The following is a 27,055-nucleotide window of genomic DNA, read 5'->3' as shown; positions in this document are numbered from 1 at the left end:
CTCCCAGAGTGCTAGGATTACAGGCGTGAGCCACCGCGCCCGGCCCCAAAGGCCAATTTCTAATGGGCCATTGATCACCTTGGACTGGACTACTTCATTGTTATCACAAAACAAACAGGATACTCAAAGGCATGTTATGGCAGACAACCAACCAACTTCACACTGGTCCTCTAAGTCAATCCTGGCAACAAGGCTGGGAGACAGGTGTTATTATCCTCACTTCACAGAGAGCCAAAGCCTCTGAAGGATCCTCACTCAGTACATTGCAAGGCAGGGACTCTGAGTCCTGGCTCCGCCATCCAAAACCACTTGCTAGACTTTCCCATGTCTAGACTGCAGCTGGAAAGGATCTTGGAGGACACATTTTAGGCCGACCCTCTCACTTTACGATACAAAGAGTGGAGACCCCCGAGAAGCGCGAAGCGACTTGTTTAAGGCCACGGGGCGAGCGTGTGGCAAGGGGACGAGGGGAACCCGAGACACGGCGGGCTCTTCCCTCTCCTGCTGGTTCCTTCCTCCCCAGGGGCCGCTGGGGGAGGAGCCGAAGCGGGCCGGGGCTTTCCGGGGGCGGTCCCCAGCAGCCGCGCATTCCAGAGCCACCGACCGCTGAGCGCCGGGAGCGGAGCCGCGCGTCCCGGCCGCTCCTGCGCGCTCCCGCCTGGCGGGCTCCGAGGAGCCGGGGGGCTCAGATTCCAGGCCTGGGGGCGCTTCCGCCTGCCCGATCCAGCGCGATCCTGGGGACCTCGAGGAGCGCCGAGCCGTCCCTGCCCCAGGAACTTTCCGCAGACCCGCCGCGAGGTTCAAAGGCAGCTCTGCGGATCGGGGTGAGTGGGGCCATCGGGTGTCGTTTGTGGGGCGCTTTGGAGTCGCGACCTAGCTCTCGTGCGGCCCCTACCCCGGCGCCCTCCCCACCCTCCCCTGTATGCCCTCTCCTCCCTCATTCTCCCCTTCATCACTTTTGCATTTCTTCGCCTCACGCCCCCTTCCCTTTTGTCCCGCGGTCAGCCCCTAAGTTCCAGCCACCCTCTCTGCACACAACGCTGGGCCTCTGGGGAGGTGGGAGCTTGGATCGGTGAGCCCGGCCCCCCTCGGACACCGGCTTCTCTCGGGGTTCCCTGCCCCTGCCTTCTCGGGAAGCGGCCCCTCCTGGAGCAGACTGCCGCCTCTTGGGTCTCCGGGCCCCGCGGCGGTCAGGGCTCGGCCCGCGGCTGAGTACCCACTTGGGCGCTGCGCTGGGTTTGGGTCCTTGCACCACCCAGGACGGCGGATTATCTGCCCGCTCTTCTCGGAGCCCCACGTAGAAGGCGCCAGAAGTTTGGAGTTGCAGCGCTGGTTCTGTCCCTAGCTGCTTCTCCATCCTGTCTCCCAGCCTTGTTTCCCCATCTGCGAAATGGGGCAAACATCTTTTGTCTACAGAAAACAAAAGAGAAAGGTGTGAAAAATATCCTGTAGAGAAGCCTTCCTTCCATCCTCCTCCTCCTCCTCCTCCTCCTCCTCCTCCTCTTCCTCCTCCTCCTCCTGCCCGCCCCCCCCCCCCCCCCCCCCGCGCCTTTGCTTAGGATTTAGGTGTTCCAATTGCTGGTTCTTTTGTCCCCTACTTTTGCCCCGCCAGTTTCTTGAGGGTAGGGACTTCCTGTCTATCCTCATTTCTGAGGCATCCTCAGCACTTGGCAAAGGGCCTTGCAAAAAGTAGGTGCTCCATACATGTGTACTGAGTGAATGAAAAGTGTAAGCCGTAAAAATGTGTACAAGCCTCAGGGGTTGTTCTGATTGAGGGCCAGGCTGGGTTCACCTGGCTCCACTTGTTTCTTCCAGACTAGCATTGACCTTGCTGCGCCTGCTGGCTGGTGGTTCTCCCCCTTGTCTGTAGATAGTGACTACTGAACTCCTCAAAGTCCAGGCAGCAGGGGTGAAAGCCGCTCAATCATTCCAGTATCAGAGATTCCTCGAACATCTGCTATGATCTGCTGTACCACTGTAGTGGGCAAAGGATTGTGAAGGATTGTGGATGCCTGAATGGGGTGGGGATGGGAGGGGGAGGAACAGTCCTCTGGAAGTCAGGAGAGCCTCTGAGTTACCGTGGCTGAGGCATTTCCCCTCTCTGGACCTGGCCTTCCCCATCTGTGAAATGAAGACGTGGAAGTGGAGCAGAAATGTGTTTGTGGTCGAGCATGGCGTCCTCTTTGGGTTATGCAGGCCACACAGCAGCCCTCTGGACACACACGGACAGCCCAGCTGAGCTTTCGGGCATCACATACTTCTGCAGTGACAGCTGAAAAAGCCAAGAAGTGTTTCCTCATTTTAGCAGGGACCTCCTTTTTCCAGCTGTCCTGGGGTTGTGAGTCATGCTTGGGGGTTACAAGTCATGCTCCATGAAGTCTCCCACATGCTGAACTCTCAGGACCTCAGAACTGTGGCTCCCCTGCACAAAAGGTCTGGGGACTCCCTCTTACTGTCACAGCCAGAGAGCCACAGAGCTGTGGTGAGGTGCTAGAGAGCGTGAGAGCTTGTGCTTGGCCTAGATACTGGGCCCTTTGCGGTGACAGATCAAGGGGTAAAGGGCAGTCACAACCTCAGATGCTTTCCCAGCTGTATGCTGATGCTGTATGCTGATCCTTTTTTTTTTTTTTTTAAACGTGGTTCTGTTTCTTCTCTGTGGATTAAAACATATGAACGAAGGAAATGCCTCCAAGGAAAGAGAATCTTTATATTGGTTGGTCTTACCCTGCCAGTGTTGGCAGTGACATCACAAATAGGCACATGTATTCACACTCACGGTTTATAGGAATAAATATTGGTGTTGCCACCCCCATAGCCCCCACTCTGACCAGCCAGGTAAGCTGAATGACGTAATAATAATAATCATACTTGACCTTTACTGAGTGCTTAGTATAAGCCAGGCATTATTCTAAGAATTTTATGTGTATTAACTCATTTAGTCTTTACCACAATCCTGTTAGGGAGGGACCATCATTATGTCCATTTTATTGATGAGGACACTGAGGTTCAGAGGGAGTCAGTAACTCATCCATGATCACATAGGAAGTAAGTGTCAGAGCTGCAGTTTGAACCCAGGCAGTCTGGTTCCCGGGACTATCCTCTGAACTTCACTGGAACTGGAGGGAACCAGGGTTCAAATCTTGCCTCTGTCACTTCCATGCAAGGTGACTTGGGAGAAGTTAAGTGAGAATTTGATAGCCACTGTACTAGCAGATCACTGGAAACCCTCCCAACTCACTAGGGAAACAGCAGGTGAACCTCAAGAGAGAATGGAGACATCTAGCAGGAAAGGCTTGGAGTTAGATAGCCAAGAAGGGAAACAGGTCAGAATTATCACTGCCTGGTGCGTTAAGCAACAGCAAGCCAGATTCAAGGACTAAAGTGTACCTTAAATTGCTTAGTTGTGTATAGATAGAGCTTATTTTATGGATTTGGACTCTGACTGGCTGATTGGGTGTGTGACTTGCTGGTGACCTATTACATAGGATCAGAGAACATGAAATAGTGGAGGGAGAAGAAGAGACAGAGAAAACTAAACTGGGCTTCCCAAATCAGTTTGTTTGTTTGTTTGTTTGTTTGTTTTGAGATAGAGTCTCACTCTGTTGCCCGGGCTAGAGTGCCGTGGTGTCAGCCTAGCTCACAGCAACCTCAAACTCCTGGGCTCAAGCGATCCTCCTGCCTCAGCCTGCCGAGTAGCTGGGACTATAGGCATGCGCCATCATGCCCGGCTAATTTTTTCTATATATTTTTTAGTTGTCCAGCCAATTTCTTTCTATTTTTTAGTAGAGACAGGGTCTCCCTCTTGCTCAGGCTGGTCTCGAACTCCTGAGTTCAAACGATCCGCCTGCCTCGGCCTCCCAGAGTGCTAGGATTACAGGCCTGAGCCGCCTTGCCCGGCCCCCAAATCAGTTTTAATTAACAATGACATGGATCTGGCACACGTGCCACTACTCCCAATCCCCTGCCCCAGGCCAACGTTGATAACCAGTACTTTCCACCTTAACTGGTGCTCTGGACAGCCTCGACCCATTGCTTCTGGAGCTATCATCTTGCTCTCCCAGACATCCCGCCTCATTCCTCTGGGGTGTGGTCCATGAAGTTACAAATGGTAAAACAGAAGACCTTTCTGTTTGAGTACCCTCGATGGTACCTTAGGGAACACCATGGGGCTTTTAAAAGATTAATTTTCTCTTCTCTTTATTTCTCTTTTTTCTTCAAGGGTTTTCAACTGAAGACCATTGTGGAGCTGGGGACAGGGCTGTAGGGGAGGCAGTATGCCAGGATAGCAGTCAGTCTTTGAGAACTGGCCAGACCCTTAGAGGTCACCTTGTCCATCCTTCCCAATTGACGGACAGGAAAACTGAGGCCCAATTGGGAAGAATGACTTACTGGGGACCACACAATGTATTTGTTTTCTAACGCCACTGCAGCAAATAATCACAAATTTATTGGCTTAACAAGAACCCTACAGATGGGGAGTTCAGTATGGGTCTCAAGAGAATAAAACCAAGGTGTCATCAGGCTGCATTTCTTTCTGGAGGCTCTAAGGGGAGATCAGTTTCCTGCTTATCTGGGTTGTTGGCAGAATTTAGTTCCTGTGGTTGTAGGACCAAGGTCACCATTTTCTTGCTGGCTGTAAATTGAGAGCCACTCCTTGCTTCTGGAAGCCACTGTGTTCCTTGGCTCATAGCTCCCTTCCATCTTCAAAGCCAGCACCAGCAAATCAAGTCCTTCTCATGTCACATCTCTTCTGCCTTCATCTTCACTGTTAAAGGCTCATGTGATTAGGTTGGGCCCACCTGCATATCCAGAATAATCTCCTCGTCTCAGAGTCCTTACCTTTAGTCTCATCTGCACAGTCCCTTCTGCCTGTGTTCCCTTGGCTTCGCCCTCTGAATCATTCCTCCTTTTTCATATTCAAGATTCTGGGCCCAGTATGGTGGCTCACACCTGTAATCCCAACTTTGGGAGGCTGAGGTGGGAGGATTGCTTGAGGCCAGGAGTTTGTCATCAGCCTGGGCAACATAGTGAGACCCTGTCTCTACAAAAATAAAAAATTAGCTGGGTGTGGTAGCATATGCCTGTAGTCCCAGCTGCTCGGGAGGCTGAGGCAGGAGGATCACTTGAGTCCAGGAGTTTGAAGTTGCTGTGAGCTATGATCGTACCACTGCACTCTAGCCTGAGAGACAGAGCAAGACTCTGTCTCAAAAAAAAAAAAAAAAAAAAACGTTCTGGGGATCAGGATGTGGAGATCTTTGGTGGTGGTGGGCGGGCATTATTCTGCCTTCCATACGTATGAGGCCCACTTGGGGAGAGTGACTTGTTCAGGACCACACAGTGAGTCAGGGAATTAGCACCAGTGCTCTTGCAGCTGTACCACGGAGCCCCCCTGGCAGCCCCTGTCACGGAGCGTCTCCTTTGTCAGCCCAGCACGCATAGTCACTGGCAGATGGCAATGATGGATGGTAGCGGCTTAAACAGGATGCTGTGGATTTGGCCGGGTTTTCTTCTTTGCTGATTCTCTGTTGGTTTCCAAGACTTTGTGATTGGCTGGGTCAGATAGTACGTGCAGTCTCGAACAGCTCTGGCTGTGTTCTGATCTCTCCAAAATATCTTGGTGTTTTTCCATTTTTCTAGCCAGAGAGGAGCTGATAGAAACTCAGGCAGGGAATAAGTGTTTAGCCTGTTAGGAATTCTGAAGAGACAGAGACTAGTTGGGGTGAAATGAGAACAGAGCATTCCTTAGGGACCTTGGGTCATCAAAGAAAGGCCTCTAATTGGATTCATTTCACATTTTTGATAGTTGTGTGTCCTGTCCATTTTGTCCCCTAGCTCCTTCTTTGGAACAAAGGTCCCTGGTGGAATGACTCCATGCTGGGTTGGTAAATGCTTGAGGTTAACTATTACACAAGGGGAGGAAGAGGATTATTTCTAAGAGTAAATGTGAGGCTGGGATGTCCTTCTCATGTTGAACTTGGTATAGGAAACCTGCCTCCACTTTTATCAGCCTCTCTGTCCTTTTCTAAGAACAGAGAAAGAAAGGTTCACACCTTAGGCAACAACTACCCCCTACCACTCCCACCTCAATGCCCAGCTCCTGAGCACAGGGAGTCAAAACTCCAGTTTGAGCTTTCCAGCCCAAGCACGTCAACAAGAGGGAATCTGAGGCGACTTTATTCTGAAAGGCCAGTCCTCCTTCGCCTGGTGTGCACAGGGTAGGCTGGGAAAGAAACAGGCCCCCCTAATCCTTCCTGAATGTACAGAGAACCCAGAAAATGACAGAACTAAAGGCTGTCATTTTATTTTGGGGATGGGGTTCTGACTTTTAGGGTAGCGGGACTTCGGCATGGGTGAGGATTCTTTCTCGACCTCCTCCGCCAGCCATCTTCCCCGAGTTGAGCTCACATAGGAAGTACCCAGTCTTCATGTGTTCATTTCTTCATTGATCTTTGTTTACTGGCACTTACAACGTGCCAGGCCCGTGATAAACAAGAGCAGACGTCTGTTCTCCCTGTGCTTGCATTTGAGGGGGCAAAGGAACAGTCTTTAGCCTGTTAGGGAAAAAGCCAATAAAAACAAATAAGCAACAAATAAGTTAATTTTAGATTGTAAAAAGCATATGAAGAAAATAAAAGCCCTTGGGACAGAGGTCATTAGGTGCCCCAGGCTGCCGGTTTCCTGTGGGGCCTTTCTAGGAAAGTGAGTTGCTCTCTCTGTGTGGCCTTAATGTTCTATTCTTCCCTGCCACTCTCAGCAGCTCTTTCCTACCTAGCAAGGGGTCCTATAAGGTGGACGATGCTGGCAAACCCTGAGTCCTGTGTCCTGGGAACCATCAGCCTTCCTGTTCACTTTCTGCAAGGTACTTAAAGAGTCACGCATCTTCAGACGCCCCCAGCAACAGTGACTCAGAGATGGTTCTAGCTGCCTCCTCTCTGGCCTCCGCGTCTACTGGAAAGGAAGCAGCAGCAGCACTGGCTGCTCAGAGCCCTGGGCAGTGAGGGACTGAGGCCACACCTGCAGGAAAGCACCTGCCTCTATCTGCCTTTTCTCCCACTTTGGAATAATTAAGCTTGCCTGCCAGCAGGAAGCCATTTCTTTTATTGCCTTCTTCCTCTGTGAAGTCCTTGGCAGTGAAACCGGTTGGATAACCATTGGAAAGCTCTCAAAAGTTAACTGTTAACCGCAGCTCAAATGTGGAGGGTGTGCATTTCTGGAGGAAGATCAAAGCTGGTGACAGACTATTATCAAAGGCTGTTTGCTTATGAAAGTAACCCTGTGGTTTCCTGTATCAGGGGTCACAGCACCAGAATGGCAGGACCTCTGAACTCTTTTAATTTAGGAACTATGCTGTGAACACAGCCGGTATTGTGTACCAGGCATCATCTTAAGTGCTTGGTGTACATTAGCTCATTTAACCTCCACAGCATCCCAATGGAGTAGTTACTGTTATTAGTTATTATTTCCATTTACAAATGAAGAAACTGAAGCTCGAAGAGGTTAAGCCTCTTGCTAAAGCCACCAGGACTATATACGCTCCCAGCACACTGTGTAGCTCATCACTTCTGGGCTTTGTTGATGACATCTATTCTGCTCAGCCTTCCTTTTCCCTCTTTCCATCCTTTTGAACTCCTACTTATGCTTCAAAGCCCTTATCAAAGGCCCCTTTCTTTGTAGGATTATATTTTACTTAGGCAAAAACAAAGTGATGAGGATTAATGTTTTTTTGAGGATCTGTTATGTTCCAGGATTCTTTACATAGTGGCTCACTTTATCCTCACGACAAGATGCTGCAATGTGGTGCAGCATCCCTATTTTACAGATGAGAAGACTGAAGATAGAGATTTGTAAGTAACTTGTCCAAAGTGTCATCCCTAATAACGGTGGAAGGTAGGATTCAAATCAAAATCCTCAACTCCAAAGTCCGTGCTCTTTCCACTTCTTTCCTGTTCTCCAACAGCAAGTGGTTTGTACCTTTAGTGTAGCACTTCTCTGCCTCGCTCTGTCATTAGTGGTTATGATTGATGTATTTTTCTTCCAGAAGAGAATGAGTTTCTTAAGGGCAAACACTATATTTTATTAACTCTGTCTCAACACCCACTTCCCTATCCCCGGTGTAGATCACAGTGCCGTTAATGTTACCAAGTTTCCTGCTTGGACTGGAAGAATAGGTCAGTTTAATCAATCACCCTGCTGGTTGATTTTAAAAAAATCATTAATATAGATTAAGCATCTATCATCTTTGTTGATGAAGTAAAGACCTGGTCCAAGTCTGGATGTTAACAAACTCTAGCTGAAGGAGGGGAACATAATTGCTTAGGTCAGAGAGTCCCGGAAGCCAGAAATTATTAGCATAATAAGAATTAACATTTGTAGAGTGCTTGCTCTGAGTCAGAGCACTGTTAGTTCTGTGTGTGATTCTTATGTAATTCTCCCAACTCCAAGAGGTGGATACTATTTTCCCATTTTTTTTTTTCAGTTGAGTAAAATAAAAGTATAAGGCAGTTTAAGTAACTTATTCAAGGTCGCTCAGATAGAGCTGCATTTAAATCCAAGCAGACTGGCTTCAGAGTCTGGGACTTTAACACTTTAACATTACCCTGTGGTGTGAATGTAAAGGAAAGAATCTCCCCACAGTCTCTGTTGTTTCCAAATATTCCCTCTACTTGGAAGAATGTCCATGGCCATTCCATGGCCGTATTGGAATACAAGAGCTTGGAGATTTATTGATTGAAAAAATGTTTATCAATACCTAAACTGCTGGGTAGAGGAGGAGGGCGTTCTCTGCAGGAGAGGCAGAAGTGAGCTGTGTTGGGCAAGTCAATGCTGGGACAGAGTTGGAACCTAGGCAAAGTTGTCCCTGCCATTCTTCTCCCAGTCCGTCACTCTGTGTGCATGGGATTCCCCCCTTTAGTGGAAGATACCACTACAAGTAGGATTCTAGTGCCTCTTCCTCTCTTCTCTGATGGTCTTACCCCCAGTGAGGAATAAATAACTTACAAGGTTTACCCATTGTCTTTGTCACTGGATTTATTTGCATTTGGGTCTGATTTATTTGCATTTGGGTCTGAAGCCAGAGGTGTGAAATGCAAAGGTGAAACTGCTTATGTCAGTGATTCTGTTCTGATAGGACATTTCTTTTGTTTTGTGTGTGTGTGTGTGTATGTGTGTGTGATTCTGGAAAACCACCAATCTTACCTTTTGTGAAGTTGTTTAGGCTCTGGGCCTCAATAAGCTTTTACATAGCAAAGAGGCATAGTCAAGAAAACTGCCTGGCCCTCATTGTTTATTCTACCACCCTGATGCCACCACTTTCTCCAACCAGCCACTGCTTTCTTCCTCTGGCTCCAGCTTTAATTCCCTCACCCTCCTGAGAGTCTGTGGGAAGAACTGCTCAGTCTCCATTCTCCACTAGGGGAAAAGCTGCCCTAAAAGCCAGGCTCACCTCCCTGGATTTTTGCCTTCTCCCACATCTTAGCCTTTTAGTTCTTCATTATTTTGTTAGCTCTTAGTGCCTTCAAGTAGATTTTTGGGGGGGCCCATTTTTCTAGTTGTCTTCATTAAAAGGACCGGTGCAAATTGCCTCATTGGCAATTACCAGAATTGGAAGTCCTGGTCTATGTAGAACATATCTCTTCTTACTTCTCTAAATCTGGAATGGCCTTTGGCCAAAAACAGTAAGAGTCTGACCTGGATTTAGATGAGAGCTGTTGGTCTAGTATGTATACTCCATGCTCATACACCTAGGTCTGTGTGGACTCTTTGGAGGTAGCTGTAGTGTAGTTGTAAGTACAGGATCAGAAGACCTGAGTTTGAATCCCATTCACTTAGCTTTATGATCAATAGCTGGTTAACCCCTCTCAGCTTTAGTTTCCATAGTTGTAAAATAATATATCCCACATAGGATTATTGTGAAGGTTTAATAAGTTAGTAAGTAGGACAAGGCCAGCATAGTACTTAGTATTTGTTTTTTGTTAAGCAAATACGAATAATACAAATTTGCTAAATAAAATTTATTTTTGTTTTTACTAATTTAAACAAATACTATTTGTTAAACAAATGCTGCCTTGTGTGATCCTGTGTTTGAGGAAATAAGGGGAGGGGTACTTCACTTCTCTGTGCTTCTTGGAAGGAAGAGCCATGTGAGTAAATAATAGTAACTCCTAAAAGAGTATCTTGCATATAGCAAGTATTTGACAGATGAATAAGTGAATGAAAATCCTGGGCAGAGTTACTTGTCCTGATAGGACTCAATCAAAACTAAAAACAATATTGCCCTGTCAAGAGGGAAAAGTTGCTTGCTGGTAAGTCTGATGACTAGATAGCACAGGTTTACTGCCTTGAATCCAATTATTCCAAAACTACCAACTTGTTGGAAATTTTACTTTATGAAATATATATAATTCTTCTTGCAATTAGAAAATTTGTTACATGGTGTGATTGGCTGGAACAACGATTCTTTCTTTTGCAAAAGGACTTTTAGATGCTTAAGAAAAATGGTCCCAAATGTAAAACTTGGTGTGTCCTCATTAGGCAGCAGGGCATCCCCTTTCCAGCCTAAATTGGATTAAGGGGAGTACTTGATAGATGGGATGAATTTCCCACCTTTGGAAAAAGTACAATTTTTTTCCTCTTTTGGAGAAACTATAGTTTTTTTTACCCTTACGCTCAGTCTTGTTAGTGGATACAAAATAGTCATTTTGAGATTATTGACTTTTCCATTAAATTGGATAAATTGCTTAAGCCCTGTGGACTGAGGAGCAGCAGCGATGTGCCTGGTTCGCAGGGCCGGTGTTGTACGGTCTGTGATCTGACGGGGCGGCGTATTTGGTAGTAGCGGCTTCTCTGCTGGTGAGCTCAGGGTGATGTTAATGCCGTTTCTTAGACAAATTTATTTTTTTTTTTTATTTTTTTTATTTTTTTTTTTTTTTGAGACAGAGTCTCGCTTTGTTGCCCGGGCTAGAGTGAGTGCCGTGGCATCAGCCTAGCTCACAGCAACCTCAAACTCCTGGGCTTAAGCGATCCTACCGCCTCAGCCTCCCGAGTAGCTGGGACTACAGGCATGTGCCACCATGCCCGGCTAATTTTTTTTTTTTCTATATATATTTTAGTTGGCCAGATAATTTCCTTCTATTTTTAGTAGAGACGAGGTCTCGCTCTTGCTCAGGCTGGTCTCGAACTCCTGACCTTGAGCGATCCACCCGCCTCGGCCTCCCAGAGTGCTAGGATTACAGGCGTGAGCCACCGCGCCCGGCCGACAAATTTATTTTGAACATGCGTCAAAGGCTATTATTCATTGATAAGGCAGACAACAAAGTATGCTAGTATACTAGCATAATGACAGGAGTTTAGGCCTGCCTGCTGTTTCACTTCCTGTGGTCATAAAAACATCATATTCTTATCAGGGAGAAGGTTCAATTTGTGACATGAATGGTTTGGGCCATATTCCGACAGGAACCATTAATCAGAAATAACAAGCACTATATTTGCAAAGCAAATGATAAGCAAATTGATCTATAACTATCAATTAGATCTACCAAGAAACAAGGTTTATGCACTCATGAGATACACCCGGATGCCAAACGGAGGTCAAATAGAAGTCAGCTAGGAGAGGCTTAACATCCTGCTCTTTTTCAAGCAAATTTTTCTAGTATGCAATTAAAGATGCTGAACATATGGTTTTGGGGACAAATTTTTTCTTTCCTAGTGAGTGGGGAGAGGTGGAAGTGACCGGAACTCCTGCTACATGGGGAGGAACAGCCCATTGAAGGATCCACCTGTGAGGATGGAGAAGAGTGAAACGGGGAGGCAGAGCTTCCTGTGCCTGATGCCTGTCCACATCTACGGCCAGGAAGCCTTAGAATCCTGGAGCAGGAGCTCTGGAAGGGCCCTTGGAGAAAGCTGCAACCTGCGGCTTTCAAACCGTGCTCTGGGGAGCCCAAGAAGTCAAGGGGACACCGAGCAGTGATGTTACATCACCAATAAACAGACTGCACCGAATAGGGACACCAAAAACCCCCCCAAACTGGGAAAAGTTATTTTCTCATATTTTTTTCAATTAGAAGGAAAAATGTCGTTAATCATGACATATAAATTTCATGTGTTATGGTTTAGTGTTGCTTTTAGCTTGAGCTGCATATGTGAAGGGGGGTAGGCACCCTAATCTCTAGTGCTTAGGGTGTCCAGAGTGGGTAGAACTGCTTCTGTTGGAGCAGCTTTACTTGTATCAGTTTTTGTGATGTGGGTTGTAAATGCAGTTTCATTTGTGAAAGAGTAATATTGGTACAGTCTAGGATACATGTTACCGAAAAAGTTTCATTTATTCATCTACTTGTCCTGTTTTGTTTTCTTTTAGTTAGGGGCAGTGACATGATCAGATTTATGTATTTGAATGATTATGCCGGAGGGGGCTAGGATTGAAGGTGGGGGAAGACCCCTGGACCCCAGTTTCTCCATCTATGAAACGGGACTGATTTTAGCTTTCGTGTTTCATAATTCTTGATGGTGAGTGAGTCCTGAGTTCCTGTAAATGACAGGTTTTGCTTATGAAAATCAGCCAGGGAGATGATGCATTTCTGGCATTTGGAGTCACAGAGACTATTTGAAATTGAGTTTACAGGAAGGGGATTTTGTGGGGTTCCTTTGGTCTAAGGCAGACTGGCTGTTGATGCAATCAAGAGACCACAAAAAGCGATTTCTCCCCCTGTCCCTCTTTAACAGTTTGTGTCTCTTGTGACTCATGCTACTGTGTCTTAGACCTTGGAGAAAGTGACTCCATTTCCAAGGCTGAGGTGGAGCCAGCCTGTGCCTCTCCCTCCTCTGCAGGCCCCAGCCTGATAGTCCTGGGGAACTTTGCCAGAGGCTTCTCCACCTTGGAACTTACCCAGATTCGCCCAGCCTGGCTACGGAGCACCTATGAGTCAATTCTCAAATCTTGGTGTAGGAAGGGTCTGAGAGACCTTAGACGTTGTTGAGTCCAGGGGTGTACTGAACCTGGCTGCACAATCAAATCACCTGGGCAATGGGGAAAAAAGGCCCCCTCCCACCCCCTTTTGTGTCTAATTCAGTAAGTCTGGATTGGGACCCAGAAATCAGTGTTTTTATACTGTCTTAAGGTCACTTACCATGGTAAATGGCATTTGGTAACCACTGATCTAGTCTCATACCTTAATTTTATTTGATTTAAAAATTATATATGTATGCATTTACTCTTTTTAATACAGAGAATTATAAAGAAAAAAACCCCTAAAATCCTATTTCCCCTCATCCCAGTTGGTGTAAAAAATTAGAATTAATACACGGTCATGTTTAGAAAATTGAAATGGTATAAAAACATGAAAAATGAAAAGCGCAAACCTCTCCCGTCTCTAGTCTAACTCCCCAAAAGGTAAATACTATTAACACTTTCTTGAGATTACACTCAGAAAATAATTTTCATGTCTTATATCCTTGCCTGTCTACCTTCTTAATTCTACAAAATCTGAACCAAAGGAATTATCCTATACCTATACACACTATTCTGCACCTTGTTTATTTTTTTCACTTAAAATATTTTGTAGAATCTGCAGATCAAATTCTTTTTAATAACTAGTAAATAAGTTGATTTTTTAAAATCTCAGATACTTATCATTTATTTCCCCTGTCAAACTGAAATATTGTTTGTTAGACCAACATCTCCCCATTGCCCCCACCTCCTGGCCTCTGGTAACTACCATTCTACTGTCTGCTTCTACGTATTAGATTTTTTGTAGGCTCCCTGTACAAGCGAGAACATGAGGTCTTTGTCTTTCTGTGCCTGGCTTTATTCACTTAGCGTAACATCCTCCAGTTTCATCCATGTTGTTGCAAATGACATAATTTCTCTCTTTTTAAAGGCTCAGTAGTATTCCGTTGTATAAATACCACATTTTCTTTATCCATTCATGGTTGATGGACCCTTAGGTTGATTCCATAACTTGGCTATTGTGAATAATGTTGAAATAAACATGGAAGTACAGAAGTCTCTTTGACATAGTGATATCAAATCGTCTGGTTATTCGCTCAGAAGTGGGATTCCTGGGATTATCATGGTAACTCTGTTTCTAGGTTTTTGAGGAATCTCCAGATTGTTTTCCATAATAGCTGTGTTAGTTAAATAAATTAATATTTGTAATGCATTGGGAATAATGCTTAACGTGTGGTAAGCACTACATATTTGTTAAATGAATGGATGAACAAATGGGTGAATGAATGAATGCATGATAATAGCTGCATGGTGATCCATTATATGGATATACCCTACTTTATTTTACTATTTGTATACACCAGTGGTCCCCAACTTTTTTGGGTTCAGATGCTCAAATGAGGTCATCAAGGCTTCATCTGTCTTTCCATCTCTACGACAGATTCTCCAACTACGGGCAAGAGAGCCCAAGGCCCATCCTCTCCAGACTCACATCCTTTCAGTTTAGCAATCCCAGCAGAAAAGATCATCTTTCCCAAGAGCTTGTGCCTAAAAGCCCCCGGGAAGACTTTGGGTGACCTCCCTGAGTTGTGGTTATGGATATTTGTAATGGCCAAGCCTAGGTCACACGTCCATCCCTGTGATCGGGTGAGTGTCTCAACTAAGCCACATAGAATAAGGGAGTCCTTCCCAGAAAAGAGGGAATTCCATTCCCAGGAGAATGGGAGAAGAGGTACAAGACTAAAAACAGTGAATGTCTCATTTTACAGATGAGGGGACAGACTAGTAATGTGGTAGTTTAATAGTTAACCATGGAAGCTCAGGAGTCCCACCCACTTGGGTTCATTTCCTTGGTCAGATTAATGGCTTTAGGGCCTGAATCTGTAAAATGGGCATAACTGAAGATAAAGGCCAAGAAATAAAACATGGACAGTAATATAGTCTCTACATCATAGGGTTAGTGGTCCAAGGGAGGACTGAATGGGTTAATAGGCATAAAAGTGGCTGGCACAGGCTTGGTAATAGGAAGCCCTTGGTAAATGAAGCCATTTACTGTAATGTCATTAATAATCAAGGAGCCTTAAAGATGACTTATCTGGTAAGTCACTCAAGCTTCTGACTCTGGGGGTTTCCTTCTAACTTGGGAGGCAGAGAGACTGTACGCAACAGTGATTTCCCTTTCCTTCCTGTTGCAGAGTCAGGCAGCATGGATGCCGTCAGCCAAGTCCCCATGGAAGTCGGGCTTCCCAAGCACATCCTGGACATCTGGGTCATTGTCCTCATCATCCTGGCCACCATTGTCATCATGACCTCCTTATTGCTGTGCCCAGCCACTGCGGTCATCATCTACCGTATGCGGACTCATCCGGTCCTCAGTGGGAATGTCTGAGAACCTTCCAGCAGGGCCAGGTGAGGGATGAGGACAGGAGTCCCTCCCCCAGCCTCATCCCTGTTCTCAGAAAAGCAGAGCAGTAGGAGGGACTTTGGAGCTTAGACCTCAGTTCTGGTTTTGATTCTGCCACCGACCAGCTGTGTGAATTTGGTCGAGGGTCCTCACTCTGTGAGTTCCAGGTTCCTTATCTTTCAAATGGGCATTGTATTCCCTGGCCTTCCTACCTCATAGGATTGTAAGAACCAAAGGACTTAATGGAGCCGGAAGCCGTTTGTGAGCAGTGGAGTCACCACAGCCACACAAGTGTGATGCTGGGTGCTGAGAAGCTTTGAAAAACCAAAGGACCTAGTTGCTGGTGATGGCCTCAAAGGTGGCGAGGGAGACCCTGACATCACAGCAGCCTTTGCCTGTGCCCCTCAGGTCGAACCACACACAGGGCACCCTGTCCTCATTCCAAGGGGCCAGCGGTACATTGGCTCAAAGTTATTCTTTTTATGGTGCCCCTCCCTTGTGTTTTCTCAGTTGGGAGGGAAGTGAGTATGGCAGGGGGAGGGAGATGGGTAGGACTTCCCAGAACCTTCTCTGTGCCAGAATCTCTGACCCTATGTAATCCAGAGGAGGGCTCTGCCACCTCTGGGCAATGACAAGGGAGTTGGGGTGATGGGCTTCTTTCTGCCCTGGAGTCTCACGTCTCTGTTAGCTTTGACACTCAAGCAATGTTGGAAAATGTAGCGTGGCTGAGTTCCTTGCCCGGCTTTCAGGACCTCCAGCCCCCATCCCTCGTGTGCCCCACACTAGAGGAGGCTGTCCCGCTCTGCCCAGCTCCCGCTACAGTCCGCTCCGCGTATGCTCCTTCACTCCCTCCCACCAGCACTGCAGCCATCCAAAGTACTTATGTTTTAAGAGACGTTCCCAGGACTTTTGGAACCAAGTCAAAACAGTGATGGTTATTTTAGATGCTATGATTTATATTTATATAGAGATATTTCTGGACCATGCAAGCTCTTTGATATCAAAATCAAGAGCATCTTGGGATTTATTAAATTATGTACCAAGATAGCACAGATATCAGGATATTATTGTGTGAAAATGAAGCTTTTTACCTAAATCTGATTTCATTGATGTACACAACCGATTTCCAATAAAGTGCTAGAATGAGCATGTCTGAGATCTTTCTTTCAAGAGCACCTGTTAAACTCAGAACTCAGGTAAAAGGATTCCACTGAATTTATGGGCCTTGGACACAGTTGGAATGTAGGAACAGAAAGAGGAAGAGAAGAATCAAATTAATTTCCAGGGTTCCAGCTTCAGCAAGTGGTGAAGTTGTGCAGTTTACACAGACAGATAATGCAAGGGGAAGAATAAATTTTCGACGTAAGATAATGAATTTAGCGTTGGACATGTTGAGTCTGAGGTGCTTTGACATTCAGGGGGACACTTTCAGGATGCAGTTGGGAAGCTGGGTCTATTCTTGGGAAGGATTTTAAGGCTGTGGTTATGGTTTGGGGGGTCATCAGGTGTGGTCGGTCTGCCATACAAGAGGGCAGGATCAGAGTGCACAGACTGACAGGAGTGAGCTGCTAAACGCAGAACTCGGAGGACACTAAACAGCAGAAAGGGAATAGAGGGCGGAAAGCAAAGCAAGGAGATTGAAAAGATCCCATGCTGGGAGGTGTTTCAATAGGGGTGCCGTCATATTTTGTGGGTGAAGGAAGGAGTGGGAGGTTAGGAAGCTGGGACAGTGAGAACAGGCAGCCCTTTCCAGAGGCAGCACTGTGGCGTAGAGGTAAGAGTTAGAGGAGGGTGTCAGGAGGAAGCGGTGGAGAACATTTGTCCTAGTCCGTTTGAGCTGGAAGAGAGATGACAGGATATGAGGCATTCACAGTGCTGATGCGAACCCCGCAGCTGGTGCAGAGTCTGATACCTGGATCGCAGCTGAGGTTGGACGGTCCTGCACCCCACAGCCAAGATTGTGGCTTTCTTACTCCCTAGCCTACCAATTTTTGCAGAAGTAGCAATTCCCTAAGGTGGCTGGTTTTGCAGTGTTGATCTGGAAGGAATTCTAGTATCCCCTGCCTTCTTTGCTCCTGCAATCCTTTTAATGGTTTTAAGTGCATGATTCCCTATATTAAAGCCTATTTAACTTACAGAGTACACCTTGATTGATCCAGATGGAAAAAAAATCTATTACTTCCTATCAATTATTGACCTAACAATTCTACACCTAAGTCCACCATGTGATTCAGCATCCTTGGGGGAAGAACTCTGTTAACGAGAGGCAGATGGTCTTGGAGAAATAAGATGCCAAGGAACTGGTGGTCTCAAGGAGATCTCAGAGAGATTGGTGGTGATGGCATGAAAACTTTGCCCAACAGTTTCTGAAATAATACCATAAAGATAGCGAGATCGTTAGGTGAACATCATCCAAAGATGTGAGACACCGTATACTGGTTTTTGAAAAGAGAATGAAAATACAAATTTCAAATACAAATTTCTTGGCCATTTTGAAAAATAAAGGGCTGGTAATGAATAACAGTTTAAAAAAGTTGTATCTATTGAAACTACTGCTCACATTGTACTATTTAATTGTGTGGAATGATTTAAATAAAATAAAAAGTAAAGAGAATGTATGTGGCCCTGTGGGTAAGAATAGTACCTGACCATATTTTTCATATGTTCCCGATACATGTCAGTTCACGTTTCCACATTTAACACTTACTCTCCTTACTGAAGTTAGCAGAAATGCCATTTTGGAAGAAAAGGATGTTTGGTAAATCAGAACATTATTTCTTGTAATAACTAAAGAGCATTAATAACCCTTCTTCCAAACTCCCCCCTTCCCAACCCCAACTCCAGAAATAACCAACTAATTTGAGAATTACTATAAGAAAAAATGAGAAACAATTACAATATTCATATGGTCATAGAGAAATGATTTGGTAAGTGTGGCACAAACAATGGAATGAAACACAGCAATTGAGCCCTATCTATTATAATGGTAAGCAACAAAAAGTAAATTACAAAATTTTACCTTCTCAGTGGCACCTCCAGAATTTTTATATAATGGACCAAGGTTGGTAATCTAGTTGGAAAATGCAATATGAACTACTATTATTTTTCATAGCCATTTATATAAGACTTGGAATAGGTCAACTGCTCATACAAAGAAATGTGGAGGTGCTTATAAACAGAGATACTATTTAGAATGTATATGCATCCTAACAAGATGGGAAGAAGACTAGAGAGGATTACGATAACTTTATTGGAGGTGGTTAGATTATGGTGACCATTTCTTGTGTTTGATTCTTCATGAGTTACAATTGTCATGAATGCATGTATTGTCAATAAAATCATGAATACATGTATGGTCATTTTGCCACTAATAAAATTATTTCTGTGTCATTTTGTTCCATTTCTTGTTACAGGGATAATTTCTGCTGTTATATTTCTGTTTTTCTTCCTCTCCTGGTTCTCAGGCTTTAGTTTGCACTAGAATCACCTGGAGAGGTTTTATAAATACAAAATTCTGGTCCCTATTCACAAAGATTCTGATTCAGTGAGTTTACGATACAGCCAAGAATTCTGCATTACTAAGGCAGCGTCCTATCCTTTGAGAAGCATTGCATTGAAATATCTGGGAACTTTGTTTCTCTCTGACAGCTGTCTAGAACTTACACCTTCCTTTAATTGCCAGCTGGAGGAAAACCTGGAGAATTTTGCGATCGACAAAGCAGCTGAAGCCCATGAGAAGCAGTAGACTGCGACCTGGTGGGTGTGGGAGCTCTGCTCTGTGTGTGCCTAGACTTTACGGAGCCCTTCTGAGTCTGGTTTCCCGGTCTGTGCAATGTGCCGTGTATCGTAATGGAGTGAGAAAATCATTCCATGCTCTTAGGGTGAATGAATGTGAAGAAGTTTTAGGCAGTCCACCAGATGGCGGTACAACGCTTTTTCAGATGCAGTGGTTTTTTCCGGAAGTTTTGAGTGTTAATCCTATCGCATGTCCAGCCGATCTACATTTTATCTTTACCGTTCTGGTTTCAGAGACTACAATGGAGGTGGCATGGGGGTACCCCCTCGGTGACAGTCAGGTCGCCAGCTGTTGCCTGTTCAGTATTTCTCCTGGGCGGCCCTGGACTACCTGCAGCAGGTTCACCCAGCAGCATTTGTTTACAAATGCAGCTTCCAGGGCCCTGCCTGAGACATTCTGCCTGAGAATCCCTGGGAGAGGGTCTTGAGTATCTGCTTTTTATTTTTCTTTGTAAACTACTTTTTATTTATTTATTTATATTTTCTTAAAATTATTATTTTTTTATTTCAGAGTTTTTTTTTTTTTTGAGACAGAGTCTCACTCTGTTGCCCAGGCTAGAGTGAGTGCCGTGGCGTTAGCCTAGCTCACAGCAACCTCAAACTCCTGAGCTCAAGCGATCCTCCTGTCTCAGCCTCCCGAGTAGCTGGGACTACAGGCATGCACCACCATGCCCGGCTAATTTTTTCTATATATATTTTTAGCTGTCCATATAATTTCTTTCTATTTTTAGTAGAGATGGGGTCTCGCTCTTGCTCAGGCTGGTCTCGAACTCCTGAGCTCAAACGATCCGCCCGCCTCGGCCTCCCAGAGTGCTAGGATTACAGGCGTGAGCCACCGCGCCTGGCCTATTTCAGAGTATTACAGGGGTACAAACGCTTTGGTTACATTAATTGCCTTTGCACTGCCTGACAAGCATGCCCAGCCCCCAGAAGGCACACACCACATCCGTCAGGTGCGGACTTAGACCCATCCCCCCTCCCACCTGCCCGACACCCTGTGAATGTTACTTCCCATATGTGCACATTAGTGTTGATCAATGAGTACCAATTTAATGGTGAGTACACGTGGTGCTTGTTTTTCCATTCTTGCAATACTTCATTTAGAAGAATGGGCTCCAGCTCCATCCAGGATAATACAATAGGTAGTTCATTGTTTTTTTTATGGCTGAATTGTATCCATGGTATACATATACCACATTTTGTTAATCCACTCATGTATTGATGGGCACTTGGTTTGTTTCCATATCTTTGCAATTGTGAATTGTGCTGCTATAAACATTCGATTGCAAATGTCTTTTTTATAGAATGTCTTTTTTCCCTTTGGGTAGATGCCCAGTAGTGGGGTTGCTGGATCAAATGGTAGGTCTACTTTAAGTTCTTTGAGGTATCTCCATTCTACTTCCATAGAGGTTGTACTAGTTTGCGGTCCCACCAGCAGTGTATGAGTGTTGCTATCTCTCTGCATCTATGCCAACATTTGTTGTTTTGGGACTTTTTGATAAAAGCTGTTCACTGGACTTAAGTGGTATGAGTATCTGCTTTTAAAAAACAGCCCCTGGGTGGTCAGCGAGATTAAAGTTTGAGAACCACACGTCAGTGAGGAGTTTGCTTCTTGCCAAAGCCCACTGTTAATACCTGTCCTGTTAGAGTTCTTCCCTTAGGGAGTGTGAAATCAGGATCCAGCGATGCTACCCTGCCCTCTCGTGGCCACACTGGAGAGATCAACTTCCTTTTCCTTGTGGCAGTCTGAACGTTTTGAAGGTAGCTATCTTGAGACGTTCCTCACTCCCCTCCCTGTCTTCTTTGGGGATGGAAAGAATCCACTCTTTGCTGTTAGCCTGCCTCCTGCCCTGCCCAGGAAACCATATAACCAGAGATGGAGAGCAAGGGCCTGTAGAATCTTGGCTTCACGATTCTTCACTTTTTTTGTGGGCAAGTAACAAACTCTTTGAGCCTCAATTTCCTCATAGGGGTGAAAATAGGTATATCTACCTCATAGGATTGTTATGAGTATGAAATGAAGGTCACAAAAGTAAGGTGAAATGTAAAAATGTAGCCAATACTCAATAAATATGACCTATTAATAATAACGAGCCTCAGTTTCTGTATCTGTAAAATGGTGATAATAGCTACTTCTGTGTGGGGAAGATTAGGTGAGGTAATATAAATAAAGGAGTTGATTAATGTCTGACTTACAAGAGGCTCTCAGTAATGGTAACTATCAGATGGCCAATAATAAGGCCAGGCGCCGTGGCTCACGCCTGTAATCCCAGCACTCTGGGAGGCAGAGGCGGGTGGATCGCTCAAGGTCAGGAGTTCGAGACCAGCCTGAGCAAGAGTGAGACACCGTGTCTACTAAAAATAGAAAGAAATTATCTGGCCTACTAAAAATATATATAGAAAAAATTAGCCGGGCATGGTGGCACATGCCTGTAGTCCCAGCTACTCGGGAGGCTGAGGCAGTAGGATCACTTAAGCCCAGGAGTTTGAGGTTGCTGTGAGCTAGGCTGACACCATGGCACTCTAGCCCGGGCAACAGAGCCAGACTCTGTCTCAGAAAAAAAAAAAAAAAGATAGCCAATAATGGAAAATCACCAAAGGCCCATGCCCCGGGTGTGGGGTTTTAAAAATCACTAAGGTAGTGAGATTAGCAGAAAGTTTCCTTACTGGCATTCTGTAGGTTTGGCCTTAGAACAAGTATAAAACTTTTGTACCTCTTCTATATTAAGCTCATTTCAGAAAATATTCCATAACTCATAATTATTTCATATTTCATAATTTACAATTATTTAATAAAACACAAAGTTTTTGATTTTTAAGTTTTATTTCCTCATGGAAATTGCTTTCTAAACTTTTTTTTCCCCCTTTTTTTTTAAGAGGCGGAGTCTTGTTTTGCTGCCAGGCTGGCCTCAAACTCCTGGGCTCAAGCGATCCTCCTGCCTCAGCCTCCTGAGTAGCTGGGACTACAGGCGGGCACTACTGTGCCTGACTGCTTTTCTAAACTTTTAAGATTGCAAAAAAACATTTAAAATCTTCCAGTAAGATAAAGCTCAAGTTAGGCCCTTATGTAATTCTTGCTAAAGAGAGAGAACGGAACTGAAATTGTGAAATGGTTGTTTCTGGGCCTTTTGGCTGAGATCAAGTGAGCTTGTGACATGAAATGATGGTGATAATAATATTCCCTTTGAAATTCTTAATGCCAAAAGTTGAACAAGCAACTTTGAAATTGTCCCAATCACACAAAGTATTTAATTGAAGTGTGTGAGAGGCTCCTTAATTCGAGTAAAGATCTCCATGGTAGGAAAAAAGTGTTAGCAGGTCTATAATAACATTATAGAACAAAAAGATGGAGGAAGAGTGAATTTGCTCTCTTTTCTTTTTTTTTTTTTTTTTTTTTTTTGAGACAGAGTCTCACTTTGTTGCCCAGGCTAGAGTGAGTGCCGTGGCGTCAGCTTAGCTCACAGCAACCTCAAACTCCTGGGCTTAAGCGATCCTACTGCCTCAGCCTCCCGAGTAGCTGGGACTACAGGCATGCGCCACTATGCCCGGCTAATTTTTTCTATATAGATTTTTAGGTGTCCATATAATGTCTTTCTATTTTTTTTTAGTAGAGACGGGGTCTCGCTCAGGCTGGTCTCGAACTCCTGACCTTGAGCAATCCACCCGCCTCGGCCTCCCAGAGTGCTAGGATTACAGGCGTGAGCCACCGCGCCCGGCCTTGCTCTCTTTTCTTAAGCAGGGGCATCCGTCTTCTCCTGCCTTCGAACATCAGACTTCCCGGTTCTCAGACCTTCGGACTTAGATGGACTTACCCACTGGATTTCCTGGTTCCCCGGCTCACAGATGGCAGATCATGGGACTTCTTGGCCTCCATAATCATGTAAGCTCATTCCCAAATCCCTGTCTCTGTCTGCCTTTCTCTCTCTATGTGGAGATTTATTACGGAACTAATGGGATATATCACTGGTCCTGCTTCTCTGGAGAATCCTAAAGCATGAAGTTAAAAAAGATTAAAATAAAAAGAAAAAAGTGAAAATGCTTCAAATGTACTTTAAAACTTCCACTTCAAACTTACTCAAGAAAACATGATTTTTTTGCTCATGGAAGAAAGTCTCATTCTGGAAACACGTTGAGGTATTTGAGAGATCTTTTCATTGCTTCTCAGAGTTCTTAGCACTTGCAAAATCCAATTATTTTGTTTATACAATCCTATGGAAATATTGAGTAACTAATAGAATTATGTGACAAAGCCTTTTTTTTTCCCTATCGATAAGAAACCAGCCAGGAGAAAAGGCAAGGGAAATGATTCTCCTCACACAAATTCTTAGGTGCCCCATTGAAAACATTCCAGAAGGAGGGTGGGGTCATGGATGTTTGGAAACAGAAGCCTCAGAGACAGATCCCGAAGTTTTGTGGAAAAGCACCTCAGAAACTCACAGGAACGCAGCCTTTAACAAGGCTACCTGGCCAAAGCCATTTTGGTCGTCTCTTACTTTTGGAAACATCTTTTTCCTGTCTTCTCTCTCTTCAGTTTGAGCTAAAACCTGACACTGACAAAGCTAATCGTTTGCTTGATCCAATCAGTCACGCTCAGGTGGGGGACAGCGATACAAAGAACTTAAAAAAAGTTCTCTACCAAAATTCTTTTGAGAAAAATGTGATCAAAGAAACTCCCAAATATGCTTCTGTGCAATTGGACCAGTGAGCTGGGCCTGGCGGTGGAAAGAGGGTTGTAGGAATGAAGAACCACCTTATTTTTCTTTTCCTTCCTTCCTTTCTTTCTTTCTCTCTCTGTCTTTCTTTCTTTCTTTTTGAGACAGAGTCTGGCTCTGTCGCCCTGGCTAGAGTGCCGTGGCGTCAGCCTAGCTCACAGCAACCTCAAACTCCTGGGCTCAAGGGATCCTCCTGCCTCAGCCTCCCAAGTAGCTGCATTGCCTCATTTTCTGATTTTTGTCCCCACCTCCAGGAGCCAACTCATGTGATGACTGGTACTGGTTTAATTTGAAAGCGTCAGGCCCATTTATGAGGTTTGACTGCCCAGGGGCTCACAACCTCTCACTCAAATTCATTAAAAACAAATCATTGTGATGGCTCCTGCTCTAATGTTTATAGAGCCTTTCTTTTAACCAACTACCTTTTAATTTTCATTGTAGAAAAGACTTTATTTTCCCCCTCTATGATACAGAATTGACGTACATATTTCAGAAGTTAGTATATAGAAGAATTTCACACTTTTCTTTAAGCACGGACTGGGAAGTGCTTGTGGAAGATTATAAGTGTGAATTGGAGACATTTCTAGGAATTCATTTAATTAATTGTAAAATGTTTAGGCTATATTCTACCCTTGTACTTAGGCTTGTAAGCACAGTCCATCTAGATAACTTTCAATTCTTAAGAGATCATCCTCTTTCTAAAGCTTTTAACAGTTTATGCCACGGAGGTCATGCCCAAGTCTCATCACTGTAGTCAGCAGAGACAGGCAGCTTGAAAATGCACCCTATCTGGATGTGTCCCTTTGGGGTCCATCCAGGGGTCACCTTGCCTGGCCTCCTTGGAACAGCCTCATGTGGCAACTGGACTCCATGCTTTTTGTACACTAAGCCAGAACTGTGGCCAAGTCTGGGTCAGATCCTTCTCAGTTTTATATTCCTGATAATCTGTTCCCATCATTGTCAATGATGCACAATTCTGGTACTTGAGTTATGGTTTGACCATCTGATGACAATATATGTTGGATGGCAGGTAACAGGGAATATAGCCTGTGACTTATTTTGTTTGGGTGTGTGTTAGTTTGTGTCTGGAATTTGGTATTAATATTTCCTAGCACTTGAGACTGTCATTTGTATTCTATCCTCTTCACCATAGATAGGATATTCCGTGTTTATTTTTGTGTATGTATGTAACAATATGGGTCCCTTTGACTCAGTACCAAAGCCCTCTCCCTCCTCTGCAACTTCTAGAGGACGTTGATGTGCGTGAGCTTGTGCGCACATGCATGAGTTTATTTATTGTTACTGACAATATTCAATACCGTCAATAACTGCCAAAATGCAATTACTATTCCAAGGATTGTTTATAACATATAATGTCTCCTAGAAGAATTTCTTAATTTAATGAAATCTTTGCAAAAGGAAGCAATACACAAGGAAGTAAAACCATATCATGCAAAGGTCAGCTTTCTTTAAATGGTATGCTGAAATCACCAAAGGATTAAAAACTTCCAAGTTAATATACCTTCAAGAGTCTTTAAAAATCCTAAAGAAGAGAAAGCAAATAAGTTTATGTCATTAAATATAAGGTTATTAAGGTATTAAGGTATAAAATAAAGGCTTCTGATTATTATTGAAACCAAGATTTAAAAATTACCCAATTCTTTCTGGCAAAGATAAAATAAAAGTGGCCAGATTTATCCTTCCACCTGAAAAACAACACACAAAAAACCAGAACAGAATAAAGGAAATAATGGTTTCTCACACACTGAATATCAGAAAATAGCACAGTGATCCCTGAGAAACAGGAAATAAATAATGCCGGCCCTACAACTGCCCCAATGGTGGCCTCGGGAGAGTTTCTGGGCCATAGTGCAGGAAATACAAATGTCCTCATAATTTATTGTCTCCAGGTTTTATTTATTTATTTTTTTTTATTTTTATTTTTTTTGAGACAGAGTCTCACTCTGTTGCCCGGACTAGAGTGAGTGCCGTGGCGTCAGTCTAGCTCACAGCAACCCCAGATTCCTGGGCTCAGGCGATCCTACTGCCTCAGCCTCCCTAGTAGCTGGGACTACAGGCATGCGCCACCATGCCCGGCTAATTTTTTTGTATATATATATTTTAGTTGTCCATATAATTTCTTTCTATTTTTAGTAGAGACGGGGTCTCACTCTTGCTCAGGCTGGTCTTGAACTCCTGACCTCGAGCGATCCACCCGCCTCGGCCTCCCAGAGTGCTAGGATTACAGGCGTGAGCCACCGCACCCGGCCAATCTCCAGGTTTTAAATCATGCAGAGTGTATTGGTTGGTGGGGACATGGTGCCATGTTTTAAAAAATAGCACCACACCCTCCTATCTCACCAAAGAAACTGAGAGGATCCTCATGGAAATTTTTTATCAATGATAAAGTTTTGTTAACATTAGGATTTCAAAATTTAAATGGGCACAATGGCGCTTGGACAACCTATTGTAATACTTGAGACATGGACAATGAATAGAGTCTAACTAAGCTGATTTTGAGTATCATCTAGAAAATTTTAGATATCAGAGTAAAAAAATTAAACATAAAAATTAGACCTTAATAATATGTTGCAAAAAAATACCCTTCGAGGTTAATATCCAGATCCTCATCTCCATTTCCCCACCACAGAGTTTTATCCTAGGATAGAACAGGCAGAATATGCAGAACCAAGTGGGTGTAACCATCACAGTGTAGACAGTGTACAAGTGGTTTCTTCACTGGCTGGTTGAGAGGAGGTTCTGACTGAATTCTCCTCCCAGAGGATCTACGTAAGCACGTTTACACAAAGACTGCAGGATGATTGTTACGGCCAATTAGCAGGAGTGCAGAACGGACCCAGGTCACACTCAGCCAAGCAGGACTCTGAGAAACTGACAGTCTTGTCATGTTGGTCCTGGACCAAATTCAACTGAAACGTATTCCATATAATATTCCATACATCTCATGCAATAGTGATTTTACTTTACACAGCATCTCTATTATGTTAAACCGGGTGGTAAGTCCAACCCATGGATTTCCAAATCTGAATGTATACAGGTTAAAATTCCACACAGATGCTGCCATTATTGACTTGGAATCTATAGAGGGTAGGAATGAGGCATCTGTATTTTAACTAGTTTATCCATATGCGTTTTATACTACAGTCTTGGTATTGGCAAAACAGTTTTCTTTCAATCTAATGA

The 27,055-nt window shown here is 44.4% G+C and overlaps 1 protein-coding gene across 2 annotated transcripts; it reads left to right on the top strand.

Annotated features, from left to right (window-relative positions):
• Window positions 1-630: 630 nt before the first annotated feature.
• On the top strand, window positions 631-16,485 carry SMIM3 (small integral membrane protein 3). Of its 2 annotated transcripts, none has more exons than XM_069484360.1 (2): window positions 631-824; window positions 15,136-16,485. In XM_069484360.1, exon 2 carries the CDS (start codon window positions 15,147-15,149, stop codon window positions 15,327-15,329), a length of 183 nt encoding a protein of 60 aa, XP_069340461.1. In that variant the 5' UTR covers window positions 631-824; window positions 15,136-15,146; the 3' UTR covers window positions 15,330-16,485. The 2 variants fall into 2 exon arrangements, with proteins under 2 accessions (XP_069340461.1, XP_069340462.1); XM_069484361.1 differs by lacking the exon at window positions 631-824 and adding an exon at window positions 14,584-14,587.
• The last annotated feature ends 10,570 nt before the right edge of the window (window positions 16,486-27,055 follow it).

This window comes from Eulemur rufifrons, chromosome 10, assembly GCF_041146395.1.
Source record: "Eulemur rufifrons isolate Redbay chromosome 10, OSU_ERuf_1, whole genome shotgun sequence".
Classification (NCBI taxonomy): Eukaryota; Metazoa; Chordata; class Mammalia; order Primates; family Lemuridae; genus Eulemur; species Eulemur rufifrons.
Note: the sequence above shows the minus strand (reverse complement) of the source record. Positions and strands in the feature narration are given on the sequence as shown.